The sequence below is a fragment of the Sapajus apella genome, unplaced genomic scaffold (assembly GCF_009761245.1).
Source record: "Sapajus apella isolate SASKATOON/1434 unplaced genomic scaffold, GSC_monkey_1.0 scaffold40, whole genome shotgun sequence".
Classification (NCBI taxonomy): Eukaryota; Metazoa; Chordata; class Mammalia; order Primates; family Cebidae; genus Sapajus; species Sapajus apella.
In genome coordinates, this window is record NW_022436980.1 from 12,989,689 (window position 1) to 13,015,134 (window position 25,446).

Below are 25,446 nucleotides of genomic sequence, written 5' to 3' on the forward strand. Positions count from 1 at the left end.
TGTCACCCAGTCTGGAGTGTCGTGCATGATCTCAGCTCACTGCAACCTCCACCTCCTTGGCTCAAGCAATCCTCCCACCTTAGCCTCCTAACTAGGACTACAGGTGTGCATTACCACGCCTGGCTAATTTTTTGTCCTTTTTTTTGGTAGAGTTGGGGTTTTGCCATGTTGCCCAGGCTGGGCTCAAGCAATATACCCACCCTGCCTCCTAAAGTGCTGGGATTACAGGTACGAGCCACTGTGCCAGCCCCATTCGGTCTTAGACTCATTCCAACTAGGTTTCTGCCCTGCCACTCATAAAAAACTGCTCTTCACGGGGTCATCCGGTACCCCCATGCTGTGAAGGCCAATTGTGGGTCCTTATTGCACCAGGCTGTTCCTGTAGCTTCTGACCACTACAGCCATACCCTCTGCCTTGAATGCCTCCTTCACTGGGCTTCTAGGATACCACCTTCTCTTATTTTCTCTTCTCCATCACTGATCTTTCCCTCTGCTTACTCTTTTCCCTGACTTCTTAATTTTGGAAAGCTCTGGGCTTGGTCCTTATCCTCTTCTCTATTCTCACTCATATGGTATTTACCTCTAGTCTCAGGGCTTTACAATAAAATAAAACTAAATGAATAAAGTAAATACCAGCTATAGGTTGAAGACTCAAAAATGCATCACCCCAGCCAGACCTCTTCTATTGTGTGTATATGAAAAGCCAGCAATCTTATACTATCTCACAAGGACTTAAGAGATCCAGAGCTCCGTTATCTCCATAATCTCATATCCTGCTGCTCCTCCTCTCCTTCAAGTCTCTCTAGCTGCATGGGCCTCCTGGCAGTCCCCTGCACATGTAGTTGCAGTGTTCCTGACTTGAGGGCCTCTGAACCAGCCATTACCCTGCCTAGAAAATGTTCTTCCCCATGATGTCCGCATGGCTAACTTCCTGACCTCCTTCAAGGCTTTGCTTAACTATCTTCAGACCACTCTGTATAAAAAAGCAAGTCAACCCCATGCCCATCACTTGATCTCCCTTTCCCTCACAAACCTATTCTTTTAACTGATTTTTAAAAACAGCTTTGTTGAAATATAATTAACATTCCACACAATTCACCCATTTATAGTATACAACTTGTGGTTATATTCAGATATTTCTAACTGCCACCAATTTTTGAACATTTCATCACCTCAAAAAAAAAATTCCAAACCCTTTTAGTATTACCCCTCCTATAGCTGTATTCTCCCTCTCTCTAAGCAGCCTCAAATCTCCTGTCTCTATAGATTTGCCTATTCTGGAAATTTCATATAAATAGAATCCTATTACGACGTCATTTTTGACTTCGCATAATGTTTTCAAGGCTCCTCCACGCTATAGCAGGTATCAGGGCTGAATATTCCATTTAATGGGTTTAACACATTTTGTTTATTCATTCAACAGTTGGTGGATACCTGGATTATTTCCACCTTTTGACTATTATGAATAACAGTTATAAATATTCAAGTAGAAGCTTCTGTGTGGACATAGGCGTTCATTTCTACAGGGCATATACCCTAGAAATGGACTTGTTGGGTCATGTGGTAACTCTACGTTTAGCTTTTTGAGGACCTACTAGGCTACCGAAGAAAGCAGCTGCACAATTTTGCATTCCCACTGGCAGTGTATAAGGGTTTCAATTTCTCCACATCTTTGTCAACATTTGTTGTTATCTGTCTTTTTTTTATTATGGCCATCCTAAGGATGTGAAATGGTATCTTTCCCACTGTGGTTTTGATATGCATTTCCCTGATGACTGATGATGTCAATTGTATTTTCACATACTTATCGACCATGTACTTGTTACCTTCTTTGGAGGAGTATCTATTCAGATCACTTGCCCATTTTTATGAGCTGTCTTTTTTACTGCCGAGTTGTAAATGTTCCTTATACAGTCTAGATAAAAGTTTCTTATCAGATATGTGATTTGCAAATATTTTCTCCCATTCTGTGGGATGTCTTTTCACTTTCTTGGCAGTGTTCGTTGAAGCACAGAATATTTAAATTTTCATACAGTCCAAAGTATCTATTTCGTCTTTTGTTGCTTGGGCTTTGGTATTATATTTAAGGATTCACTGCCAAATCTGAGGTTATAAAGATTTGCCCATTTTCTTGGAAAGTTTTGTTGTTTTAGCTTTCACATTTAAGCCTTTGATCTATTTTATGTTAAATTTTGTATATTATATGAGTAAGTATATAACTTTATTTGTATGCAGATACCTAGTTGATCCAGCCTCATTTTCTGGAAAGACTATACTGTTCTCATTGGATATTCTTGGCACTGTTGTTGAAAATTAGTTTACCAAAAATGTGCAGGTTTATTCCTGGACTAGCAATTCTATTCCACTGACCTATATGTCTATTTTTATTCTAGTACAATACTCCCTTGATTACAGTTGTTTTGTAATTAGTTTTGAAATCAACTGCTAATTTTTTATATTTTAAGATTGTTTTGGCTTTTCTGAGTTTCTTGAAATTCCACATTAATTTTAGGCTTGTTTGTCAATTTCTACAACGAAGTCAGCTGGAATTCTAAGAGGGGTTGGGTTGAATCTGTAGATCAGTTTGGGGGAGTGGTTCCATCTTAACAAGTCCTCCAATCCATGAACATGGGATGTTTTTCCATTAATTTCTATCTTTGTTTCAACAATGTTTTGCAGTTTTCATTATATTGTACTTCTTTTGTTGGTTAAATTTATGTCTAAGTACTTTATTATTTTTGATGCTATTGTAAATGGAATTATATTCCTAATCTCATTTTTAGATTGTTCAATTCGATTGTTCAAGTGTATCAAGACAGAACTAAGTTTTATCTAATGATCTTATAACCTGCAGCTGTACTGAACTCATTTATAATAGTTTTTTGGTGGATTCCTTAGGATTTTCTATATACGAGGTCATGTTATCTGAGAATAAAGATAATTTTACTTCTTCCTTTCTCACCTAGATACCTTTTATTTCCATTTCTACCTAAGTGCCCTGGCTGGAACCTCCACTACAATGTTGAACTATGAAGTAGTGAGAGTGGACATTCTGTACTGTCCCTTTTCCTAGGGGGAAAGTATCCAATACTTTTATCATTAAGTTTCATGTTAGCTGTGTATTTTTGTAGATGCTTTTTATCAGGTTGAGGAAGTTCCCTTTTAATCCTAGTTTGTTGAATTTTTTTTTAAAACATAAAAAGGCATTGACTTTTATCAAATGCTTTTCCTAAAGCTATTGAGATAATCAAATGTTTTTTTTTGTTTTGTATTCTATTAGTAGGGTATGTTACACTAATTGGTTTTTGGATATTAAAGCAAACTTGCAGTCCTGGGGTAAAATCCCACTTAGTCATGAAGTATAATTCTTATATGTTGCTGAATTTGGTTTGCTAGTGTTTTGCAGAGGATTTCTGTGTTCATATTGGTAAGAGATATTGGTCTGCAGTTTTCATTTCTTGTGATGTCTTTGTCTTGTGAATGTCTTGAATGTCTTTGACATTAAAGTAATGCAGCCCTCACAGAAGGAACTGGGAAGTGTTTACTTTTCTTGTACTTTCTGGATTTACTTGTGGAAAATTGGTATCAATTCCTCCTCAAATGTTTGGTAGAATACAGTGGTGATGCCACCTGGGCCTGGGCTTTATTTTTTTTTTCCAGGTACTTTAAAAATTACTAGTTCAATGTCTTTATTGGTTATACATCTATACAGATTATCTATTTCTTAAGCCAGTTTCAGTAGTTTGTGTCTTTCCAAGAATTATTTCATACATGCTATCCAATGTATTGGCTTTAGTTGTTCATAGTATTGTTTACAATTCTTTTCATTTTATAGTCAGTAGTAATGTCTTTTATTTCATCTCTGATTCTAGTAATTTGAGTCTTCTCTTTTTTTCTTGGTCAATTTAGCTAAAATTTCTCAATTTTGTTATTTTCAAAAGGCTATTTTTTGGTTTCATTGATTTTTCTCTATTGTTTTAATATAATTTCATTTCATCAACTTCTTCTCTAATGTTTATTATTTTTTTCCTTCTACTTCCTTTGAGTTTGTTTTCCTCTTCTTTTTTTGAGTGTCTTACAGTAGAAGGCTAGGTTACTTATTTGAGATCCTTATTATTTCTTAATATAGGTATTTAGAGCTATAATTTTCCCTCCAATCTTTGCTTTAGCTGCATCTCTTAAATTCTCTTCTACTGTGTCTTTATTTTTATTCATTTCAAAGTACTTTCTGATTTCTCTTTGATTTCTTTTTTGACGTAATGGTTATGTAGGAGCATATTTAACATCTACATATTTGTGAGTTTCTCCAAGTTTTTTTCTACTAGTGATTTTTAAATTTCATTGTACTATGGTCAGAGAACATACTCTGTATTATTTCAGTCCTTTTATGTTTATTGGTTTGTTTTATGGCTTAGCATATGGTCTATTGTGGAGATTGTTCCATGTATAGTTGGGCAGAATATATATTCTGCCATTACTGAGTAGAGAGTTCTATATGTTTGTTAGTTCCAGTTGGTTTGTATTGTTGGTTCAAGTCTTTTCTTGTTGACCTTTTGCCTAGTTGCTCTACCAAGCAATTCTTTTTTCTACATCTCACCTTCAAACAGATTACATATTTTGCTTATTATTTAGATTTATTGTCTGGTTCTCCTATTATATAATATATCTTCGTGACATTAGAGTTGTTTTCATTCACAGATGTAATCTAAATGCCTATAATGGTGCTTAGCATATGACAGGTACTCAATAAATATTTATTCCATGAATAAATAGAGTTCTTAATGCACTCACTCGTTATCACAAAGTAAGAGCTCAAGAAATTATAGCTGTTGCTGTTATTACTGAGATCATAAATCTGTGCAAGTGTTTTCTGGTGACCACACTAAACAATCCTTCTAAATAACCAGTAACAAATGCCTCTAAATTGGCTAGTGGTGGTTTAAATGAAACTAGAAATGCCTCCTTGTTCACTTCTTTGGGAAAAAGTGAGTAAGAGAAAAGAAGATAAATTTAACAAGTATAAAGAAAATATATCACATGTACATATTATACTACTACAGGTGCCTCTAAAATCTATTTGCAATCACTGCCTCATGTATTTTATACAACCCAAGAAACTGTAGGCTAGTGGACCCGAATGATACATAGACAGTCATGGAAAACACAAGTAGGGGAAAGGAGAAAAATAACTCTACTACTCAGGATCATAAAGATCGTAGTGATTTACCTGTAGGAAAATAACTTAATAATAGGGTATTGGCTCATAGGAAGAATGATATGAAATAGTAGTTCACAGAAGCAAACTGATTCAATGTATACAGTGTGTCAGAAAAGAAGAAAAGAAATATATATTTTTGGACCCAATCATACTCAGAGAAACCTAAAAAGTAATTTAAAGACTAAGCTAAAGATAGAGCTTGTCAATTTTAACATGAAACAAGAACAATCATAGTAGTTTTGTACACAGAAGAGTTTCTGTAAACTTAAATTTTTAAAATTCCTTTCTCCTGGCCACCCCCCAAATCATAGATATAAAACTACTCTAAGTAAATGACAACTTCAGATAAAAAAAAGAAAGTGACAAACTTGAAAAGAAATAGATAAGATCTAACTGTAGTCACTGAAAAGGAGGAATTTTAGAGTCAAGAAGTTTTTTGATTTCTGCTAATCAGTGTGGCATATATGTTGGGTATTTTGTCTAAAGGAAATAAAGTCAAAATTTGTAATAAATAGAAATATAAGGAAATTTACTATTATATTTTTTCCTTAGTTAATTATTGCATTAATGCAGAAGTGTCCATGGAGGAGGAAAAATGGTAGAAAGCTGAAATGCAGTGGAAGGATTTTAGAAGGAATCACTCAGAAAACAAATATTCACAACTGTTCTTCACTCTACTACGATATCTCAAGCTTCCATCCTACCAAATTTCTGAAGGGCATTAGCTGCATCCGCTTCAGCTTCCTTGTAAAAAAAAAAAAAATCCCTAATTGCTGGTACGCAAACTGGCTTAGGTTTAAGTTAAGTTTTACTTAAGTTTTTGGGCAGATGGCCTGTATTCTGAAGGTATCAATCTCTTTTGCACCTCAACTTCACAGCTGGGCAGAAAACAACAGGGCCAAACCACAAGCTGAGAGATTAGGAGGGGTGCCAGAAGGACACTGACAATAACCTTTCCAAAACATTACTGTTCAAGGCTTGCTGAAAAATGAAAGTTTTGGGGGTGAGAAGCTGCAGCGACACAGGAGACACTTCAGCATCAGCCTAGCATGATACTGTTTCAAGGTCAGTGAGTAAGGTGAACCTGTTCTTTAGATCTGTTGTCAGAAACAAATGTCAGGCATAACTCTGGTGGCGGTGGCTTTTGCCCAGGTTCTACAGTTTCATGTTTTTAAGTTATATATATGTATACATATAAAGAGCAAGGGTTTTGTTCTAAGACTAGGCTGCCATTTCTGTATTGGACATGTAAGTAATGAGCAACCAATGAAAAAATAAATTTCTATGTGATATTTATAGCAATGTGCTCCCACCTGCAGGGCATGTGCATTTACTGACTTGAATACGTTCTCTGAGTCAGTCAGCCACAATCAGGTTAAGACTAATTTCACTGAGTTAGACATGCATGCATTAAGAAACTCAAAATTATATTAGGTATAACTTTTATACCTGCAAAGGTGCTGCCACCATATTCCTGAAGAAATGTGGTGGCCGTGCAGACTCTCAGTTATGGGGAAAGATAGAGAACTCTGCCCAACCTGGAAGCTAAAATTTCCTACTAGGAAATCTATTGTCACATCTCAGTTCTCTAAGACTGAAAGTACTGTTGGGCTGGCTCCAACCCAAACAGTGGATTCTGTCTTCAATCTTCAATCTTGTAAACCTGCTTCTTTTATTCCCCACTGCAATTTTTAAAAATATTCAATGCCTTAACCATTTTTAATTTTAGTCTTAAAATGTAAGTGTGTATTGAAAAAAACATAAGAAGGATTAACAGTATGTTTGATAATGGGCCAAGGAGCTATGTAAGGATAGAAAGAATAAGGTGGAGAAGTGAGTCCAGTTGGCATAATTTCAACACAGTTCTTTTTCTCCATGATCCTACTTCCATTGAAAAATTACTATTCTAGAAAACTCTGACTTCTGATACTTTTGTAAATAATGCTTCATACATTAGCAGTACATGTAAAAACATGTGTAAAATAAATCCCTTAGGGAGTTACAATTAAATTTGACACAATTTAATGATTTCATTTAAAAATATTTTAAAATAACATTGAGATAACTCAGAAAACACTAAGTTTGGGTTGATTCAGCTGAATTGCATTGTGAGTTAGATTAGAATTTGCTAGACAATTCATTTTTAGAAGGAAAGGGAAATTCTATTCCTGTCGTCATGCTCTGTTTTAATATAACACAGCCCAAGTTGGAGGAAAGTGGCCTTTAAAGTTATTTTTGCCCCTTTTCATTGTAAAGTTTTTAATAAGACTCATGACATAAACATAAGAGGCAGGGCAGAGACAGTAGGATGACCATGGGAAAGACAGGAAGAGACTACTTGGAAATACAGACAGGAATATGGAGACTACTGAGAAAACAGAGGAATAAGCCCAAGCAAGTATTATGACTTTGAGCTATACAACTACATAAATGCATATGTAAAAATTTCTTCTAGAAATTACATTTTAGAAAGATTCAATACATTTTATGTAAGCCGAAGTACCTAAAAAGGTACCTAGTGTAAGTCCTGAAGAAAAATATAATGAATATTGAATGACAAATAAAGGAAAAAACAAAATACGGACAAGTGGCAAATTATTAGAGGAAAAATTAGGTTTCTGATGGACATATACCCTTTACTGATGAACTAATGACCTCATACACAATGTTTGCTCTGAATGATTCATTATGCAAAGGTGGAAAGGGTCTAGAGTCTAAGAAAACAATCTCTTCTATCCCCTAAAGATCAGGCAATTACAGCATAGCTGGCATAATAATTTCATTAATAATAACTTGAAGTCTAGTATATTGGTGCTGCTAATGCCAAATTACAATCAGTCACAAATACTATTTCTTTAGTTTACTGAACAGATAATACATTGATTCCTGCTTTATTTTAATTGCATTTTGCTCTATAAATCAGAAGGCAGAACAAAATCTGATCTTGGAAGACTTCCCACATATGTAATTACTGATATACTGTATAAGAACCAGTGACTTTGTGGCTTGAGAGATATAATGTAAGAGTTAAAATGATATTGTATGAAGTATAATCCAAAGCTCCAAAAAGCTATTTCACATCAAAAGAAATACTGTTAATCTCAGCTGGGAGAGAAAAATCGTCTAACAGACAACTAAGACCCAAGAGAAGGTCTCATGAAAATAGATCCTAACTTCAGGGTTTTATAGCTTTACAAAAATAAATCTATTGTTACATTCCCTAAGAGATAATTCAGCCAACTTCAGAGCTCTAACGTGAATGTTTTGAGCTGCAAGAAGTAGAAGAAGGAATAACGTCCTGCACATCTATCAATTAAGTTCCATTTTATTGGCTTGTCAGGTATTTATCAGCAACTTTAAATCCAAGAATTATGGGAGCTCAAGACTCCTGGCATCTTTGGGCTCATGGACGACTTTTCCTATTCCTAAATATCTCCAGGGCACAGGGACTGTCACTTCACTTGGCAATCCATTATGGTGCTCAGCTACCTACCTGTCAACGAGTCTACTTTATTTCTGTCTTGGAAAATCTTGATACAACCCTGATGAGCAAACTTGGCGATGCAACAACATTTCATTTTTAGTTCTTTATTCACTAGACTTGTTTTTATTGACCACAGAGGAAAACTGAGCTAATTCTAACATGACTTTTATATACCTCCCTGGCTTTAATCACGAAGGGGAAATTTTCTTCAACCTTTCAGTTCTGTCTTGCGATACAGATCTTAAATTGACCCTGTTTGGTTGTGTCAATTCCAGTGTGCAAAGGGTTTTTAGGCGTTGAAGGAGACATGTTCGGGTTTTATCAGAGAATATACCATAATTCTCCCTTGTCTATCTACCTTAAATTTTCCCTAGTCTATATACAGTCCCTAAAACTCATGAAATTGTATCTCTTTGTTATTATTTACAACAGATCGATCAATTAAAATCCACAAAAGAAAGGAATTAATCTGTTTTGATTAAATTATCCAATTTGATGAAGCAGGCAATAGGCAGAAACTTTTGCTGGGTAATTAAAAGAATTCTTCCAGCAAATCCTGCTAGAGTTTGTTCCTGAAAGCAACTACAGCCCAGCCACCCAAGCTCTTCATCTCTCTATTCCATGTCCTTATAGGAGAGCCAACTGAATGAAGTCTTTCATATCTGTATGGAAAACCAGAGGTACATTTTCCCTACCAATCTTTAGACCTTAAGAAAAATCAGAAGACAAGTTTCGCAATGAAAGCTATATTGCCATTTTGAGTAGTACAGTCCTTCATTGTGCTTGAAGGGCAAGATGTTTAGTACTCCAGTACCTGTCCCACAGATGTCAACAGTGGTCCCAAGTGATGAGACCACTGAAAATGTCCGCACCCTCTTACAATCCCCCTTTAGGATTATAGATTTTTCCCTGATGAATGCTGTGATCCATCCAAGTCATGCTGATAATTTTTAAAAAGCTTCCCTGATATAGGCAGGGGAGAAACTGATTACTTGAAAAGCATTTTTAAAATTTAACAAAACTGATTATATATATTATATATATATATATATATATGTATGTATGTATGTGGCTGGAAGATTTCAGGTAGTTTTATTTTCTTTGGTCTATAATGCCAGTAAAGAGGAGTTAGCATCTGCTTATCAGGTAAAAAGAATGATTTACACACCGAGAGTTCAACCTGTTGTGGACAGGACACAAGGAACAGAAGAACTGGACTCAACCAGCAGTTTCTGTTCAAGAAAAGGTTAACACCCTAAATTAGAATTCTGGAGAGCAGGAGGTTGAAGACTATAACATTTTTGCAAAAGCTTTGCTACACCTTTACCGGCAAATAGACAGACTGAGATGCCAATGGAAAGGGGCTACAGAAAATAAGGAAAAAAACAAGAAACAAAGATAACCTTGGAAAGCAACTTGAGATTCTAACTCCCTATTGCCTCAATTCCAAATCCAATTACATGTCTAAAGGGAGCTGCAGAAACGTAGCTGAAGGGTCAGTTGAGATTCTGACCACACAGCAGGAAGGTACAGGTCACATCTAACCTTTGCTGGTTTTAGTCGGTTCTGAGGACACATTTCCAGTCTTCTTCTTTTTTCTTGGGACAGGAACACATTTCCGGTCAAATGTAACAGGACTATATTGAGGAAGGCTGTTGAATTTTTTTTCAAATTCTTCATCCAGCTTTGCGGAGCTATTAAAAGGGGAGAGGGGAATCAATCAGCACCTGACCAAATATGACAGAAAATGACGCGAAATATATTTTAAGATATTCCATTTGAAAACAGGGTCTCTGGGTATTAGGGTATGTAAGAAAATTCGGTTCAAGGAAAAAAACATCTTTTCTGAAATGCTTGAGATTTAGCAACACAGTTTTCTTAGTAAACTCGTGTGACAGGTTATTACCTTAGAAAAGTAGAAACATCATTTATAGTATGAGAATGTTTTAGAAGTGGGGAATTTGGCATTCTCTCCACTGACATATGAGCTTTTAATAAAGTTCAGTACAAAGCATACTTTAGTCATATAGTTTCTCATTTTATAGACTCATATACATGTATATAGGGCAAGCTTATTGGTAATATGATATATTGGTAGTTTTGTAAGGTTAGTTACTTTAAAAAAACTTACTGACTACTGTTTGATTAAAACATAAACAAAAAGCATTGATATTAGGAAAACATTCTGGAGAGTTGAGTAGAATAAAGACAAAATATTCAATGAGCGAAGTAAAGCCAGTTTCAATGAATGCCCTGGCACAGAGGCAACATGATTTAACCTAAATCACCAATGACTTCAGAAATGCCACCAGCAAAGTTGGGCATCTCTGGGCTGGTGCTGACTGTCTCTAAGGCCCCACAGCAATAGCAACATGCCTGCTGGATCCTAGGCTGGCTTCTGGCTTTCATTTAGTGAGACTTATTAACTAACGTGCAACCTAGCCAGATGGAAGAGGCTGTAGGAGAACTGCTACGCTTGGTAGATAGAAAATGGAAGATGTATTGGGAAAAGGAGAGCAATTTTAGTACCAAGTTATAAGAAGCAAATGTGTTAGGCTGCTAGCTAAGGGATGTACTAGAAATGTTCTTAACTAAAACCGTTTTGGAGGAATATACAAGAGTTGAGAAGCAGAGAGAAGAGGGTCAGATGACTAATTGAATGGTCACCAGGAAACGGCAATTACGGAAGCGCCCCCTTACGAGGCGGGATATGCTCCAAGACCCACAGTAGATTCCTGAAACCACCGACAGTAATAAGCCTTACATATGCTACATTTTTTCCTATACATGCATATTGTACAGTGGGATATGATAAGACAAGGGTATGATTTACGTACCGGGTGGAATGAAGTGGGATGGCATGAGATTTCATCATGGTACTCATTGCGGAGCATAATTTAAAACTTATGAATTGTTTATTTCTGGAATTTTCCATTTAGTATTTTCAGACCCAAAACCACAGAAAGCAAAAATATGGCTAAGGTAGAACTGCTGTACTAAGTTCTATCAAAGCAATGAAGCATAATGGGTGGAGGTGATGATTTTCCCTTTATAACATCACCTTTTCTCATTCAGTTAAAAAATGTTTATTCTGATGGAAAATCAGATACAATTTGATACTAATCAAATACTATCAGAAAGCTGTAAGTTGCGAATTTTTCAGATACTCTAAATACCCAAAAGAGAACTAAAAATGTGAGATGTAACTCATTAGGTCTCTTAAGACTTTTCTCAATAAGAAAACAATAATAATCATTTATGTTTTTCTTAGAGAAGTCTATTAAATTAGATCTGTCAATACTGAGCGAATGTTTCTTGGCTACAGTTAACAGGTAGCACATTTTCTGAGATAAAAAAGGTTTAAAATGCTCTACAAATCTCAGAACAGACTGACAGGAAATGCCATTTCTCCCTGCTTAAGTATTATACTGGCGTGTTCTAAACAAGGCAAACCCAAATACTCAAATCCTGGACGGCCAATATTTAAAGGGGGAAAGGAGGAAACGGCACTGAAGTTTACTGTTAATTTAAAGCTGTAAAAAACCATCTCCCAGATATACACATGTGCCTTCCTCAGAAATGATTAAAAAACAAACACATACAATCCACATACCAATCTCTTTTCAGGAACAGATTTTCAAGATTGTTTCACTTATCTTGTTCCTCAAAGAAAATTGATGAAAATCTCTCTTACAGCTTCAGCAGTTTCTAATAGAAGCATCAGAGAAATGCTTCTGCTGGGGAGCCTCAACGCTTGCTTTATTCCCCTAGGACCTCACATTGCCTACATAACGCCTGCTGCTCTCTCGGTGTGCAGACCCACAAGGCAGTGACAGTTCTTCTAGAATGCATAAGAGCACTGGTCTAGATGCTTGCAGGTCATTTAAAAAAGATATTCTGCATTTAAACTATAATTTGACATTGAAATGTGAGCATTTTCATGTCATTATTTAAGCAAAATGTAAGCAAAACTAATTTGAAGTACTTTGGATTTTAAAAAATTTTAGAAATGAAATGTATAAAATTATAAATATATCATTTCAATATGAATAATCTTAAAGAGCCAGCACTCTGGGAAGTAATTTCTACCTTGCTACTTTGTGATGACCTAGAGTCTTAGAATTAGCCAGACTTAAAGCACTGCAACATCTAAGGAAAAATATATCATTCCACAAACAGACAAGCAAATATTATGAATAAACCAAATGCAATACACCCAATGCATACAATTTGCATAGCTTTAAACACACTTAAGAAAAAAATACGGTGAATATAACAATGTACTTATTTCTATTCAAAGTATTCTTTTCCAATTGAGCCAGCAAGAAATCTCAAGAATTTTCAAAACAGTCTAACTGAATATGCAGATACTTTCCTCACCAATATAAATATTGGATCTCATAACTAGCAAAATGCTTTATATTAAGATGGTTATTAAGAGTCTTTGGCAAAACATTAAATATAATTCTTAGTGTTTTTATCTTGATGCCTGCCATTGCTTAATACTGCATTTCAATACATAATTAATATATTGAATATTCTCTACAACAGAATATTTGACCTAATGTTTTTATATTAGAGCAAAAGAAGACAGTTTGAACAAAATAAGGTCAGAGATAGAAGCATAATTTCATTTACCTTACATTTTTCAGCTGTCATATTTTATAAACAATAAATGCATATAGTATGTAAAATGGGCAAAATGTAAACATGCTTAACAGTATCCATTCTAAGCTTCAGATGGAAAAACACATCCTGGCGATATTAAAGGATTTACATTGTCACAGTGCTATTATATGGTAGATGTTGATTCAAAACTCAGGCCCAGGTCTAAAATCTACATATTTTCACCATTCCCAAAATGCGAATGATATTGTCATTCACATGACGATGTTAACAGCAGATATAATGTGATGCAGTTGATTTGTGTTCAGTAGGGTGCCTACTAAGATTGTAGGCAGTGCTGAGTGAGTAGTGAAAGAACAAGCATGCTTAGTTGGTGATTCATATTTACCTTGAAAATCCCACCCACACTTAAGGCCTGTGTAGTACAGGTGACTGGGCTCACAGGCACTTACCCAAGGAGACAGTCTTCCTTTGGCTTTGTCTTCTTGAACTTCTTGCTCCCACTGGTCCCACTCTGATTAAATGTCCAGCTTTCTTCATTCCAACACCCTTCATGATCAGAAGAGTTTCCTTTTCCTGAGCTTCGTTTCCCTAAGAAAATTCAAGAGAAAGGATATGCTTGGCATATGGGTGGGCAAGGGGAGATCACCTTAGTAGCTTCAGGAGCAACCTCTTGACTGCTCACATATCATTTGCATGACACTATTTGTAACTGTTTCAGAGTTCTCAGAGTGATTCATGCTGGACCGCCTTTAATAATGGAACATGCAGAAAAGTAACTTAGAGCTTCTGGGATTAATTGCCATGTAATTCAACACGTATCACATGACTCAAAGGGACAGACTAACTGTAACTAGCTTTTCCATTTGAGAACCAGCCAAGGTATGTATGGGAGTCTTTTGCTGGTGGGCACTATTCATTCTAATTTCCCTAAAACTCACTGAACTGACATCCCTGGAGATGAAATAGACCCTCATAACTTCATTTGGGCCTTGTTAGACCTAAGACTCACACGTGTCTGGTTGGAATACAGCTTGGCAAAAGGTAGTCCTCCAGCCAGATGCTATATTTTAAAATAGATGAATTTATATGAAACACTCAATGGAATAAAGGTATACATATTAACTGTTTTCTAGATATTATAATGTTTTAAAGAGCTCTTTGCTTCAAGTGATCCATCTGCTTTGGCTTCCCAAAGTGCTGGGACTACAGCTGTAAGCCACCAGGCCTGGCCCACTTCAGTTATACCTTTGATTACCTAATGAACAGAGCTACATAAGGCATTTGCTTCTGGAGCCAACAGGTCAAGATTTTGACAAACATATCTGCTTGATGCAGGAAATTCCACCAGTTTTAGAAACCAAACCAAAAGCTCCAAATATTTAATAATAATCTTTCAAAACAAAAAGTCAGCTCATAACAGTGGGGGGAAAAAGACATTAAAATTACTTTAAATACATCCCGAGAACTACCTACAAAACGAATACAGACTTTCCTTGATGGTGCTAGAAAACATGTAGGTAAAAAAACAATTATGATCTATAAACCATAAAGAAATATACAAATATGTTATTTTGATACCACATTGTTCTTTATGGCAGTTCTTTTCAATAGGCCTAAAAGGTGAAATTCTAGTTGGTTTTTGTATTCTTTTCAGGTTTGTAGAAGCTACTTACCTCTGTCAACATTAGCTCGCAGAGAGGTGAGCATGCCCTCAGACACCAGGGTTTTATAAAGAGCACCTTTGCAAGACCTCTCGGATTTCCTGGAACCACAAGTTTCTATTTTTCTGTGACAGTCACTGTCCTCGGGTTTGGCCTGTCCTGATAGGCTGGGTGGTAGTGCATCTTCCATGGCGGTCAATGGTTCTGCCTTTATACCCTCTGGCGCCTCACCAGAAATGTTCTTGCTGGCAGAAATACAAATGAAATCTGAAGGTCTTGACTCTTTGGTGGTATCTGAGGATTTCTCCTTTGACATTTTCTTCTCTCTTGATTTCACTTTTTTCTTTGGTGGCTTCGCATCCAAAATGCTTCCCTTGCCACTTGAGGATGTGCGGACCTTCTTGCGAGGGGTATCTCCAAGCTTCTCTATGCCCCAGTCTCCTTTTGCGACAGCTTCAATGGTGTATATGACGCTCTCAATGTCAGACTCTGAAGACTGCCTCTTTTTGCAAGCTTTCTTGGGTGTGGATTTATCATTTCCATGTCGATCCATTTTGCTTTTTTTCTTTTTCTTTTTTAGCTTTTCTGGCTTGTTTAATGCTGTGGGATCCTCAATAATCATAATTCCATGAGGATGGCACATGTGATCCTTTCTACTGGGAACATCACTTATTATTATCTTGCTACTGGCAGAATAAGAAAAATCAGGGAAATGACTACATTTTTGATCTTCTTCTAACTCTTCCTTTCTAATTTCTTTGGGATCTTCCATCTTTATAGCCATTATGTCATCTATTTGCAATGCTTCAAAATTTCTCAATTCCTTAGAATCTCTTACATTTTCCTTAGCCGATTTTTCAAATTCTGCTTCCTTCTGTAATCTGGTTTCATCTGTTTTCTCCATTTTAATTTCTCTTTCTTCCTTTCCCTTCTCTAATTCTTTAATTCTTCCACTATCAAATTCTTTTCCTTTCGTTAGCTTTGATTCTTCCATTTTCACCCCCTCTGATGCCAGGCACATCTAAACAATTAAAACAAAATGGGAGAGCACCCAAAAAATCCTTATTATTCCACCTTCAAAATTAAAGTTTTCAATTATATCCGTTTTAAAAATAATCAAAACACACTTTAAACTTTACAACAATCAGCCTACTTCTGCCAAACTAACTGAAATGAACCAAATTAACAGAAGGCTGTGGGCACTGGCATACAATCATTCAACTCTCGTCAAAATATCTCTGAATTGTCATTTCCCAGTTTCAAAAGAAGCATTTCCTATGAAAACAAGACCTGGTAGAAGGAGGAGGGGATTCAGAGTTGAGAGACCCAAGTTTGATTCTTACTTTTGCTACTATTAACTTTGCGACCCAGAGTGAATCACTTATCCCCTCACTCCTCTGTGGCTTCTGTAAAAGGAAAATAATCCTAGATTCTATCTCAGAGGATTCTGTGTGGTATAAGTGAGATGAGGTACTTAACTGTAGTACACAGGTTGAATATCCCTTATTCGAAATGCTTGAAAACCAAAGTGTTTCAAATTTGGATTTTTTTTTTAAATTTTGGAGTGTTTGCATTATATACTTACTGATTGAGAATTCTGAAACTGAAAATCAGAAATCTGAAATGCTCCAATGAGCATTTTCTTTGAGTGTCCTGTCAGTACACAAAAAGTTTTAGATTTGGCAGCATTTTGGAGTTTGGATTTTCAGATTAGGAATGCTCAGTCTGTTTTAATCATCCAAAAGCTCTCTTCAGATGTTTGCTTTTTATTTTTTCCCCAAGGGAAATGAGGAAAACAAGTAATTTCTCCCTGTCCACTTAATATGATGATTCACTAAACAATTACAGAAGGTTTTGATTAATGAACAAAGCATTGTAGGTCCACAAACGCTGACAGACAACTCTGAAGTCACAAAAGCTCTGGGAACAAACTTTTGTTTTTGTTTCCTTAATTCATTTGGTGGCAAATCTGATCTGATGTGAACTCAATTGGCTGAAAATTCTAACCTGAACCAACCTGTAATTGTTTACAGTCTTAAGCAGTTTATTTCACTTGCTGTGACTATTTATACATTTTTATCACTGGAATCGTGATGCATATGAATACACACTGCGGAACTTGGTGTAATATGTATCTATTGTATCATTTTTCTGAAATCTGAAAGATTCTGAATACCAAAACACATTGGGCCCCAATTTGGTTAAATTTTTATAATCTTCATCAAAACTCCCCAAATTTCATGTATAGAACATTCAAGGGGAAAGTTGTCATCTTCCTCTCTGGCTCCCAGATACCTTGAAACTTTAATACAGAGCAGTTTTTTAGAAGGGAAAATTTAAGCTTATTGTAAAACTTGTTTTCAATGCCTGGGTTTTCATTGATACACACTTAACTGCAAGGCTCCCAAAATGCCAGCTCCCACGGAGGACACTAACGATACAAAAATCAATAAGGTTGGGGCCAGGCGCGGTGGCTCATGCCTATAATCCCAGCACTTTGGGAGGCCAAGGCAGGTGGCTCATGAGGTCAAGAGATCGAGACCATCCTGGCCAACATGGTGAAACCCCATCTCTACTAAAAATACAAAAATTAGCTGGGCATGGCAGCACATGCCTGTAGTCCTAGCTACTCAGGAGGCTGAGGCAGGAGAATTGCTTGAACCCAGGAGGCAGAGGTTGCGGTGAGCCAAGATCGCACCATTGCACTCCAGTCTGGGTAACAAGAGGGAAACTCCGCCTCAAAAAATAAATAAATAAATAAGATCAGGTCTGTCTGCCTTTGAGGAACTTATCAAGACGTTGATGATGCTGATTTGGTCAAGGGCAGCAAGGAAGTCTTGGTCGTAACTTATCTACTTTGTATTGGCAACTGACAAGGGAAAGAGTATTGGGGGTTGCTGAGTCAATGCAAAATCAAGCACATAAGTAGGAAACTCATCTGTTTTTAAAAATCATCATTTTATTAAATGGCAGTAAGCTGTCAGAGATCATTACCATCTGTAAAATTCATTTTTTAGATGGAAAATACATTGAATTAAATACCAGATGCTCTTTTGCCTAATTTTTCTCTTAGTATTTTCAATGCATCACCAATCTTCCTGTGAGAATTATGTTATGATTAGTTAAGTCTGGGAAGAAATTAAAGGAAGGGTGGGGAGAGGCAGACACTGCAATTAAAAAAAGTGAACATGACAAGAGCACACAGCCCTTCGGATCATTCACAGGGAAGACACGAAATATTAAGGATTCACAATAGAGCTGTCTTTTTCAAGAACTCAGGTAAGCTAACCTTTAGACCTCAGCAAGTGGCTAGGAAGACGATGAACTTCTCTTTATTAAACATAACCAGAAATAAGCTCAAAGAAAAATGTTAATTCTGAATCATTGAACTCTTTAATATTTGCTGCATGTTTTACTCTTCTGGAAGAATGTACTGTTTTTTTTTTTTTGTTTTAATCAATTTTGAAATAATTTTTATTTTCCTTTCTCAACTATTATAGCCCCTAATGAATAACTATCCCATGTGGGGAGAGAAATTCTATTAGCTCTGGAAAGAAGGCTAGAAAGGCATTCTCAAAGTAGATTTTATGTTTTTTCAGCCACTGTCACTCTGGTGGCTTTTAATAGGTCACTTCAGGAAACTTTACCATATAGGCACTAGTTTTTTGTGGTATGCTGACAGTTTGCATTTGCACAGGTTCACCTTAGCAGACTTAATAATATTTTGCAGACTCTATTCTCTGGTTCAATATATTTCAAAATGATTCTCTCATCACCCCTGATAGGATTCTACAGCTAGGAATGAAATGGAACAAATGCATACATTCACTCTGGGGACATATTCTGGAAAATAGCACAATATTTCTTGTGTAGGTAATTACACCAAACACTAGTCATGCTTTACTTCCTCATTTCAGGCTCTTAAAATTTTTTTCACAGAGTATGCTAATCCTAAATTATAGAAAAAACAATTATATTGCTGGAAGTGAAATTATAAGTGTGAATCAAATAACTGAATTAAAACTACAAATCGCAAATCTACTGATTAACAAAAAAACCCAATCAGACTGTCAGAGTTGGCCGTCACTCTAGAGGTTTTCTACTTTTACCTACCCAATTCAGGAATTCATTTTACTACAATATTCTTCAGAGTTAGTTAATCAACTTTTGCACAAAGACAATGAGCATATCACTCTATTAGAGAACAATTCTGCTTGAATTTTTAAAGTATTGAGCAAAAATCAATCACCCTTAGTTCTATTCCCTGAAAACACATGAATTTACTCTTTCTCATATGACAGATTCGATACCTGAAGACAGCCTTTATGTTTCCATAAGTCTCTTCTCATCTCCCTTAACAGCACATTACATGTAAAGGCTTCCATACTCCCAAAGTTGGGGCCCTCTTACCTAGATGCACTAAATGTTCTGAAGTGAGGTAGGTTTTATTGAAAGAGGCTGGGCTCATGACCAAGCATCTAGTTTGCTTAAAGCCACAACAGTGAGCTATGTAACTTAGACTTGAACCTCTAGGAGGAAACAAGCTGAGAAATACGGTAACAGTACATCCTACATTGGGCTGTTGTGAGGCAAAAATGAAGAATTATGTATGCAAACGCAACCTGTAAATGATACAAAGCATTATAAAGGTTGGGGAAAATGAAAATTTCCTATCTATCTATCTATCTATCTATCTGAGACAGGGTCTTTCTCTCTTATGTAGACTGGAGTGCAGTGGCATGATCATAGCTCACTGCAGCCTCAACCTCCAGGGTACAAGTGATCCTCACATCTCAGCCTCCCAAGTAGCTAGGACTACAGGTTGATGCCACCACGCCCAGCTTTTTTTTTTCCCCACCCTATAGAGAACAGGGTTCTTGCTATGTTGCCTAGGATGCTCTCCAACTCCTGGCCTCAAGTGATCCTCCTACCTCTATCCCCTAAAGTGCTGAAAGTATAGGCATGAGCCACTGCATCTGGCTAAATATTTTAATTTAACAATATTTTTTAAAAAACTATGTTCCTAGGTTATACTAGATGAGAAGGGGTAAGTATTCGTCAGTTGATAAGAATGCTCTTTTAATGGGACTCAGATTAATTTTTTAAAAATAGGTCCCATTTCTGGCTTGTATGACATTATGGTCACGTAAAATTCTGGATGTTTTTATACCCACATAATATGCTGGTAAACTTGGTCTCTCCCATTCCGTATTTTTATATTTTATGTTTTGTATTTAGATGCAAGGCTTTCCATATTTTCTTATTAAGTCGATGTCTTCATAATAAACTTAATAAGAAAGCTGCTTTTCACGTCTTTGTCCAAATCTTTGGTAATAATGTTGAGCAGGACATGGCCAAGGACAGGGCCTTCTGCCAAACTTCTAGAGCCCTTTCATGAAGATCATTTGAACATTAATAAACTTCAGCAATCTAAGAATTTTTTTTATAATCCAGTCAAAATTCCTCCCATTTTGTTCACAAAACATCATAACATTACCTGTCAAAAGTCTTGCTAAAATCTGGATAAAGCATGCCAATAGCATTCTCTTACTCAATCTTATGACCAACCGTAACTATACCAATTAGAAAATGAGGTTGGCTTTTGCACCAGTCAGGGTCTAATTAGGCAAACGGAGGCAACCTAAAGCGTAACTAACAGTGGGAATTTAAGGCAGGGAATAGGTTAGTTACACAGGCCATGGAGAGCTGAGGCACCCAAACAGGAGGTAGTGAGAAAACCCAGGGGTTGGCAACAACAGGAAGCCACAGAAGAAACAAATAGGGGAAAGAGTGACACTGAAGCTCAGGGGACAGGTCCCCAGTGGAACTGGGAAGCCTGGGGCACCTATCTGGAGAGGGCCAGAACATAGAAGAGAAGCTGCCTTTGCCTTACCCTGATGCTGACCCTGGCCTCTCCTTTCCTGCCATCTCCCAGTTTCCTGACAGTGTCTCCTATTAGCAGAACCTGCATGGAAGCAGGGGCACAGGAACTGAGAAAAGGCAGTCAGCAGCCATGTGGGGCAGAAGGCAGTGGGCAGGACAGAGACTGTGGGATGACACATTTGACAATGACCCTTTTCAGAGAGACTTTGATAATTCTCTGTTTTCTTCTTCTTTTCTGTGGATTCAAACATGATTAGAATGATCCTGACACCTTACACTAAAATTAAGTCCAGATGGATTAAAGACTTAAACATAAGACCTAACACCACAAAAACCCTAGAAGAAAACCTAGGCAAAACCATTCAGGACATAGGCATAGGCAAGGACTTCATGACTACAACACCAAAAGCAATGGCAACAAAAGCCAAAATAAACAAATGGGATCTAATTAAACTCCAGAGCTTCTGCACAGCAAAGGAAACAATCATTAGAGTGAACCAGCAACCAACAGAATGGCAAAAAATTTTTGCAATCTACCCATCTGACAAAGGGCTGATATCCAGAATCTACAAAGAACTAAAACAGATTTATGAGAAAAAAAACAAAGAAACCCATCCAAAAGTGGGAGAAAGATATGAACAGACACTTTTCCAAAGGAGACATATATGAGGCCAACAAACATATAAAAAATGCTCATCATCACATTATTAGAGAAATGCAAATCAAAGCCACATTGAGATATCACCTCATGCCAGTTAGAATGGCAATCATTAAAAAATCTGGAGACAGATGCTGGAGAGGATGTGGAAAAAGAGGAACACTTTTATATTGTTGGTGGGAGTACAAACTAGTTCAACCATTGTGGAAGACAGTGTGGTGATTCCTCAAGGATCTAGAAAGAGATATTCCATTTGACCCAGCAATCTCATTACTGGGTATATACCCACAGGATTAGAAATCATTCTATTATAAGGACACATGCACACATATGTTCATAGTGGAACTGTTTACAATAGCAAAGACCTGGAACCAACCCAAACGCCCATCGATGATAGACTGGACAAGGAAAATGTGGCACATATACACCATGGAATATTATGCAGCCATCAAAAACGATGGGTTCGTGTCCTTTGTAGGGACATGGATGAATCTGGAAACCATCATTCTCAGCAAACTGACATGAGAACGGAAAATCAAACACTGTGTGTTCTCACTCATAGGCGGCTGTTGAACAATGAGAACACATGGACACAGGGAGGGGAGCGTCACACACTGGGGTCTGTTGTGGGGGACAAGGGACGAAGAGCAGGGGTGGGTGGGGAGATCAAGGAGGGATAACATGGGGAGAAATGCCAGATGTAGGTGACAGGGGGATGGAGGCAGCAAACCACATTGCCATGTGTGTACCTATGCAACAATCCTGCATGATCTGCACATGTTCCCCAGAACCTAAAGTACAATTAAAAAATAATAATTCTCAAAGGTTTCTAGGAATGAATAGTCTGTATTTTAGAAATCAGGCTTATTCTTTTTAAAAATTAAAGTGAAATTTTCCCCTTTTTGTTCCTATTGAGCTCTCATATTTCACAAAACTTATCAAAGATTATCAAAAGTGAGGCTGAAACCCCGTTTGCAAGTTCTTGTGTTATCCTACAATCTGTTTTTTCTGCTACCAGAAACCTGAATTAATATACTAAGACCATGTGTATTGTATTCTAGCTTATTCTAACTTTAATTTAATATACACTTATCTTTTTTTTAATCTATACTTTTTGGTTTGATAATAATTTTCCTTGCCCCCCCCAAATGGTGACAAAAACAGTAACTATATAGTTTGCCTTCTCTTGTTTCTTGTTGGTTTTACTTTCTCTAATCCAGACAAAGCAAATTTCTTTATGTAGCTCCAAACACTTATAAATGGTCTTAAGATTTATTCATTTTTGCCAAGCCTTACCTCACACTGGATTTTACAGTTTTTTGTTTTTTACTAGTCAATACCATACTTTTGTATTTTTGTATTTCTCCTTGGTTGTCATACAAGATTTATATTCTTTTACAAATAAATTCATTAGTTTATGCATAATCACAATTTGAAAAAATCTTCCTCATTCTTTTATTGAGATCGTACGTGTATATGTGTGTGAAGAGAGAGACAGACAGATATTCTCACTGACCACAGTCCTTATTCCATTTTAGTGCTTATTTGCATGTTCAGTCTCTGAATTCTTTTAAACTCACTTTTCCTTACGTCAAAAGTATACGTTTGATTCTTTAAAGCAATTTCCTTCTAAAGCACTCTCCTTTTAAGCATCTTCTAAGCACTTTAGTTTCTTGTCTATTACTATGAAAATTACTACAAATAAATTTCATAATTTTAATTTTTTAATTATTTTAATTATTTTTTGTGTGTGTGTGAGATGGAGTTTCGCTCTTTTTACCCAGGCTGGAGTGCAATGGCGCGATCTCGGCTCACTGCAACCTCAGCCTCCTGGGTTCAGGCAATTCTCCTGCCTCAGCCTCCTGAGTCGCTGGGATTACAGGCACGCACCACCATGCCCAGCTGATTTTTTGTATTTTTAGTAGAGGCGGGGTTTCACCATGTTGACCAGGATGGTCTCGATCTCTTGACCTCGTGATCCACCTGCCTTGGCCTCCCAAAGTGCTGGGATTACAGGCGTGAGCCACCGTGCCCGGCAATTTTTTTTTTTTTTTTAATTTGGTCTCCTGCATATTAGGCATTTCCACAAGACATAAACAAAACCTGGGAACAGCTTTGAATGTAGTAACATTTATAAGACACAGCACTCTTGTATGTGAGCAAATCCCTGGCCTCTCCCATCCTCCCATCCCCAGGTCTCCAGCCAGTGCCTCCCACTGGAGGAACCCGGTGGAAGCAGGCCATACAGGAGCTGAGGAAAGGCAGTCGGAAGCCATCAGCAGTCAGAAAGGTCTGACAGTGATGTACCGAAAGGCAGTTTCAAAAGGCAGGGATGGGAAAGGTGAGGTTAGGTTACACCTGTAATACCAATGCTTTGGGAGGCTGAAGCAAGAGGATCGCTTGAGGCCAGGAATTTGAAACCAGTGTGGGCAACACAGTAAGACTCTGTCTTAAGAAAAAAGAAAAAACACCAACCCCCACCCCCAGCACACACAAAATACCCACAAAAAGCAGGGATGCTAGGGCCAGTGTCAGACTGTCTAAGATTGTAGACAGGCTCTGCTACTGAGGAGCTATTTTCTCCAAAGCTTTCTGTGCCTCAGTTTCTCAATGTATGAAATGTGTATTGTAAAATTATCGCCTTGGGAAAACTGAGGTTTGATGAGTTGCACATGTAACAGTACTTAAAATAGTGCCTAGTACAGAGCAAAAATGATGTATTGTAATAACCATCCCTCTGGGGCATTATGCCATATGGAATAAATACTAGCTTATTAGTAATATTCAGATTAGTATCATTAATAGCATCACATGTCTTTGGTATACTGCTTTGCTCTACGTGTTCACTCTAGAGTTGAATGATTCTATCGTTAGGGGAAAAATAAACAACAAAATTAGGTTCAGGAAGACCTCAAATCAGTTGTCTTTCAAGAAGCAACTCTAAGAAACATGTAAGAAAGCTCAGTTCTACTTTAGGGTACAAGTAGATACACTTACATCTACTTTTGGATGCACTCATCAACACTTCAGTGGGACTTACAAATGTGCATACAAACTACATTATGCACATATGCACGGATGTGCACACAGACAAGCACACAGAAGGCATCAAAGAACACAAATCGATGTGAACTCAAGTGAATAAGGCTGCATTGTAGGGGACAGAATTAATGGCTGGTATTAATTTAGTCAAGCTGCCCTTAATAGAGGGTGAGTTATTAATCAGGCTTTGAAACAGTACATGCCTCAGTAAATGACAATTTATTCTTCTAATATTATTTTAAATTGGACAATAACCTTTTTAAAAAGTAAGAATGAAAAATCATCTGGACATTTTCCAGGGATGGAATTCCCGTGACTGCATTCAAAGAAGTTAAAATGTTAATGTTTTAAATCAAATGATGGGCATAAATATTTGATACCTATCATCTATTCCCTCAGGTACAACTTTATTTTTTTATAACTATAAATCAGTGGGCACAAAATGTATTCTGCTCACTTTTGTATTCTCCTCCAAGAATATCCCAGTACCTTTCAAACAGAAGGCATTCAACAGATAATTGTGTTTAATTGGATGGTTCGTTAGTTCTGAGGTAATCAATGAGTCTAAAATGCATTTGAATTCACACAAGAAAAGAGTTACAAGTCTATAAAAAACAATGCTGGCTGGATGCAGTGGCTCACGCCTGTAATCCCAGCACTTTGGGAGGCTGAGGTGGGTGAATCACCTGTGGTCAGGAGTTTGAGACTCCAGCCTGACCAAAATGGTGAAACGCTGTCTATACTGAAAATACAAAATTAGCTGGTTGTGGTGGTGCGTGCTTGTAATTCCAGCTACTTGGGAGGCTGAGGCAGGAGAATTGCATGAACCCGGGAGGCAGAGGTTGCAGTGGGCCGAGATCACGCCACTGTA

The 25,446-nt window shown here is 37.0% G+C and overlaps 1 protein-coding gene across 16 annotated transcripts in view; it reads right to left on the reverse strand.

Annotated features, from left to right (window-relative positions):
• Nucleotides 1-25,446, reverse strand: part of BBX (BBX high mobility group box domain containing) — a 276,803-nt gene that overhangs the window by 22,386 nt on the left and 228,971 nt on the right. For all 16 annotated transcript variants that reach the window (XM_032299188.1, XM_032299204.1, XM_032299203.1 and 13 more), the window contains 3 exons: nucleotides 15,005-16,013; nucleotides 13,781-13,919; nucleotides 10,248-10,396 (listed from right to left, as the gene is read on the reverse strand). In XM_032299188.1, coding sequence (XP_032155079.1) covers nucleotides 10,248-10,396; nucleotides 13,781-13,919; nucleotides 15,005-16,013 — 1,297 coding nt within the window. The remainder of the gene's footprint in view (nucleotides 1-10,247; nucleotides 10,397-13,780; nucleotides 13,920-15,004; nucleotides 16,014-25,446) is intronic.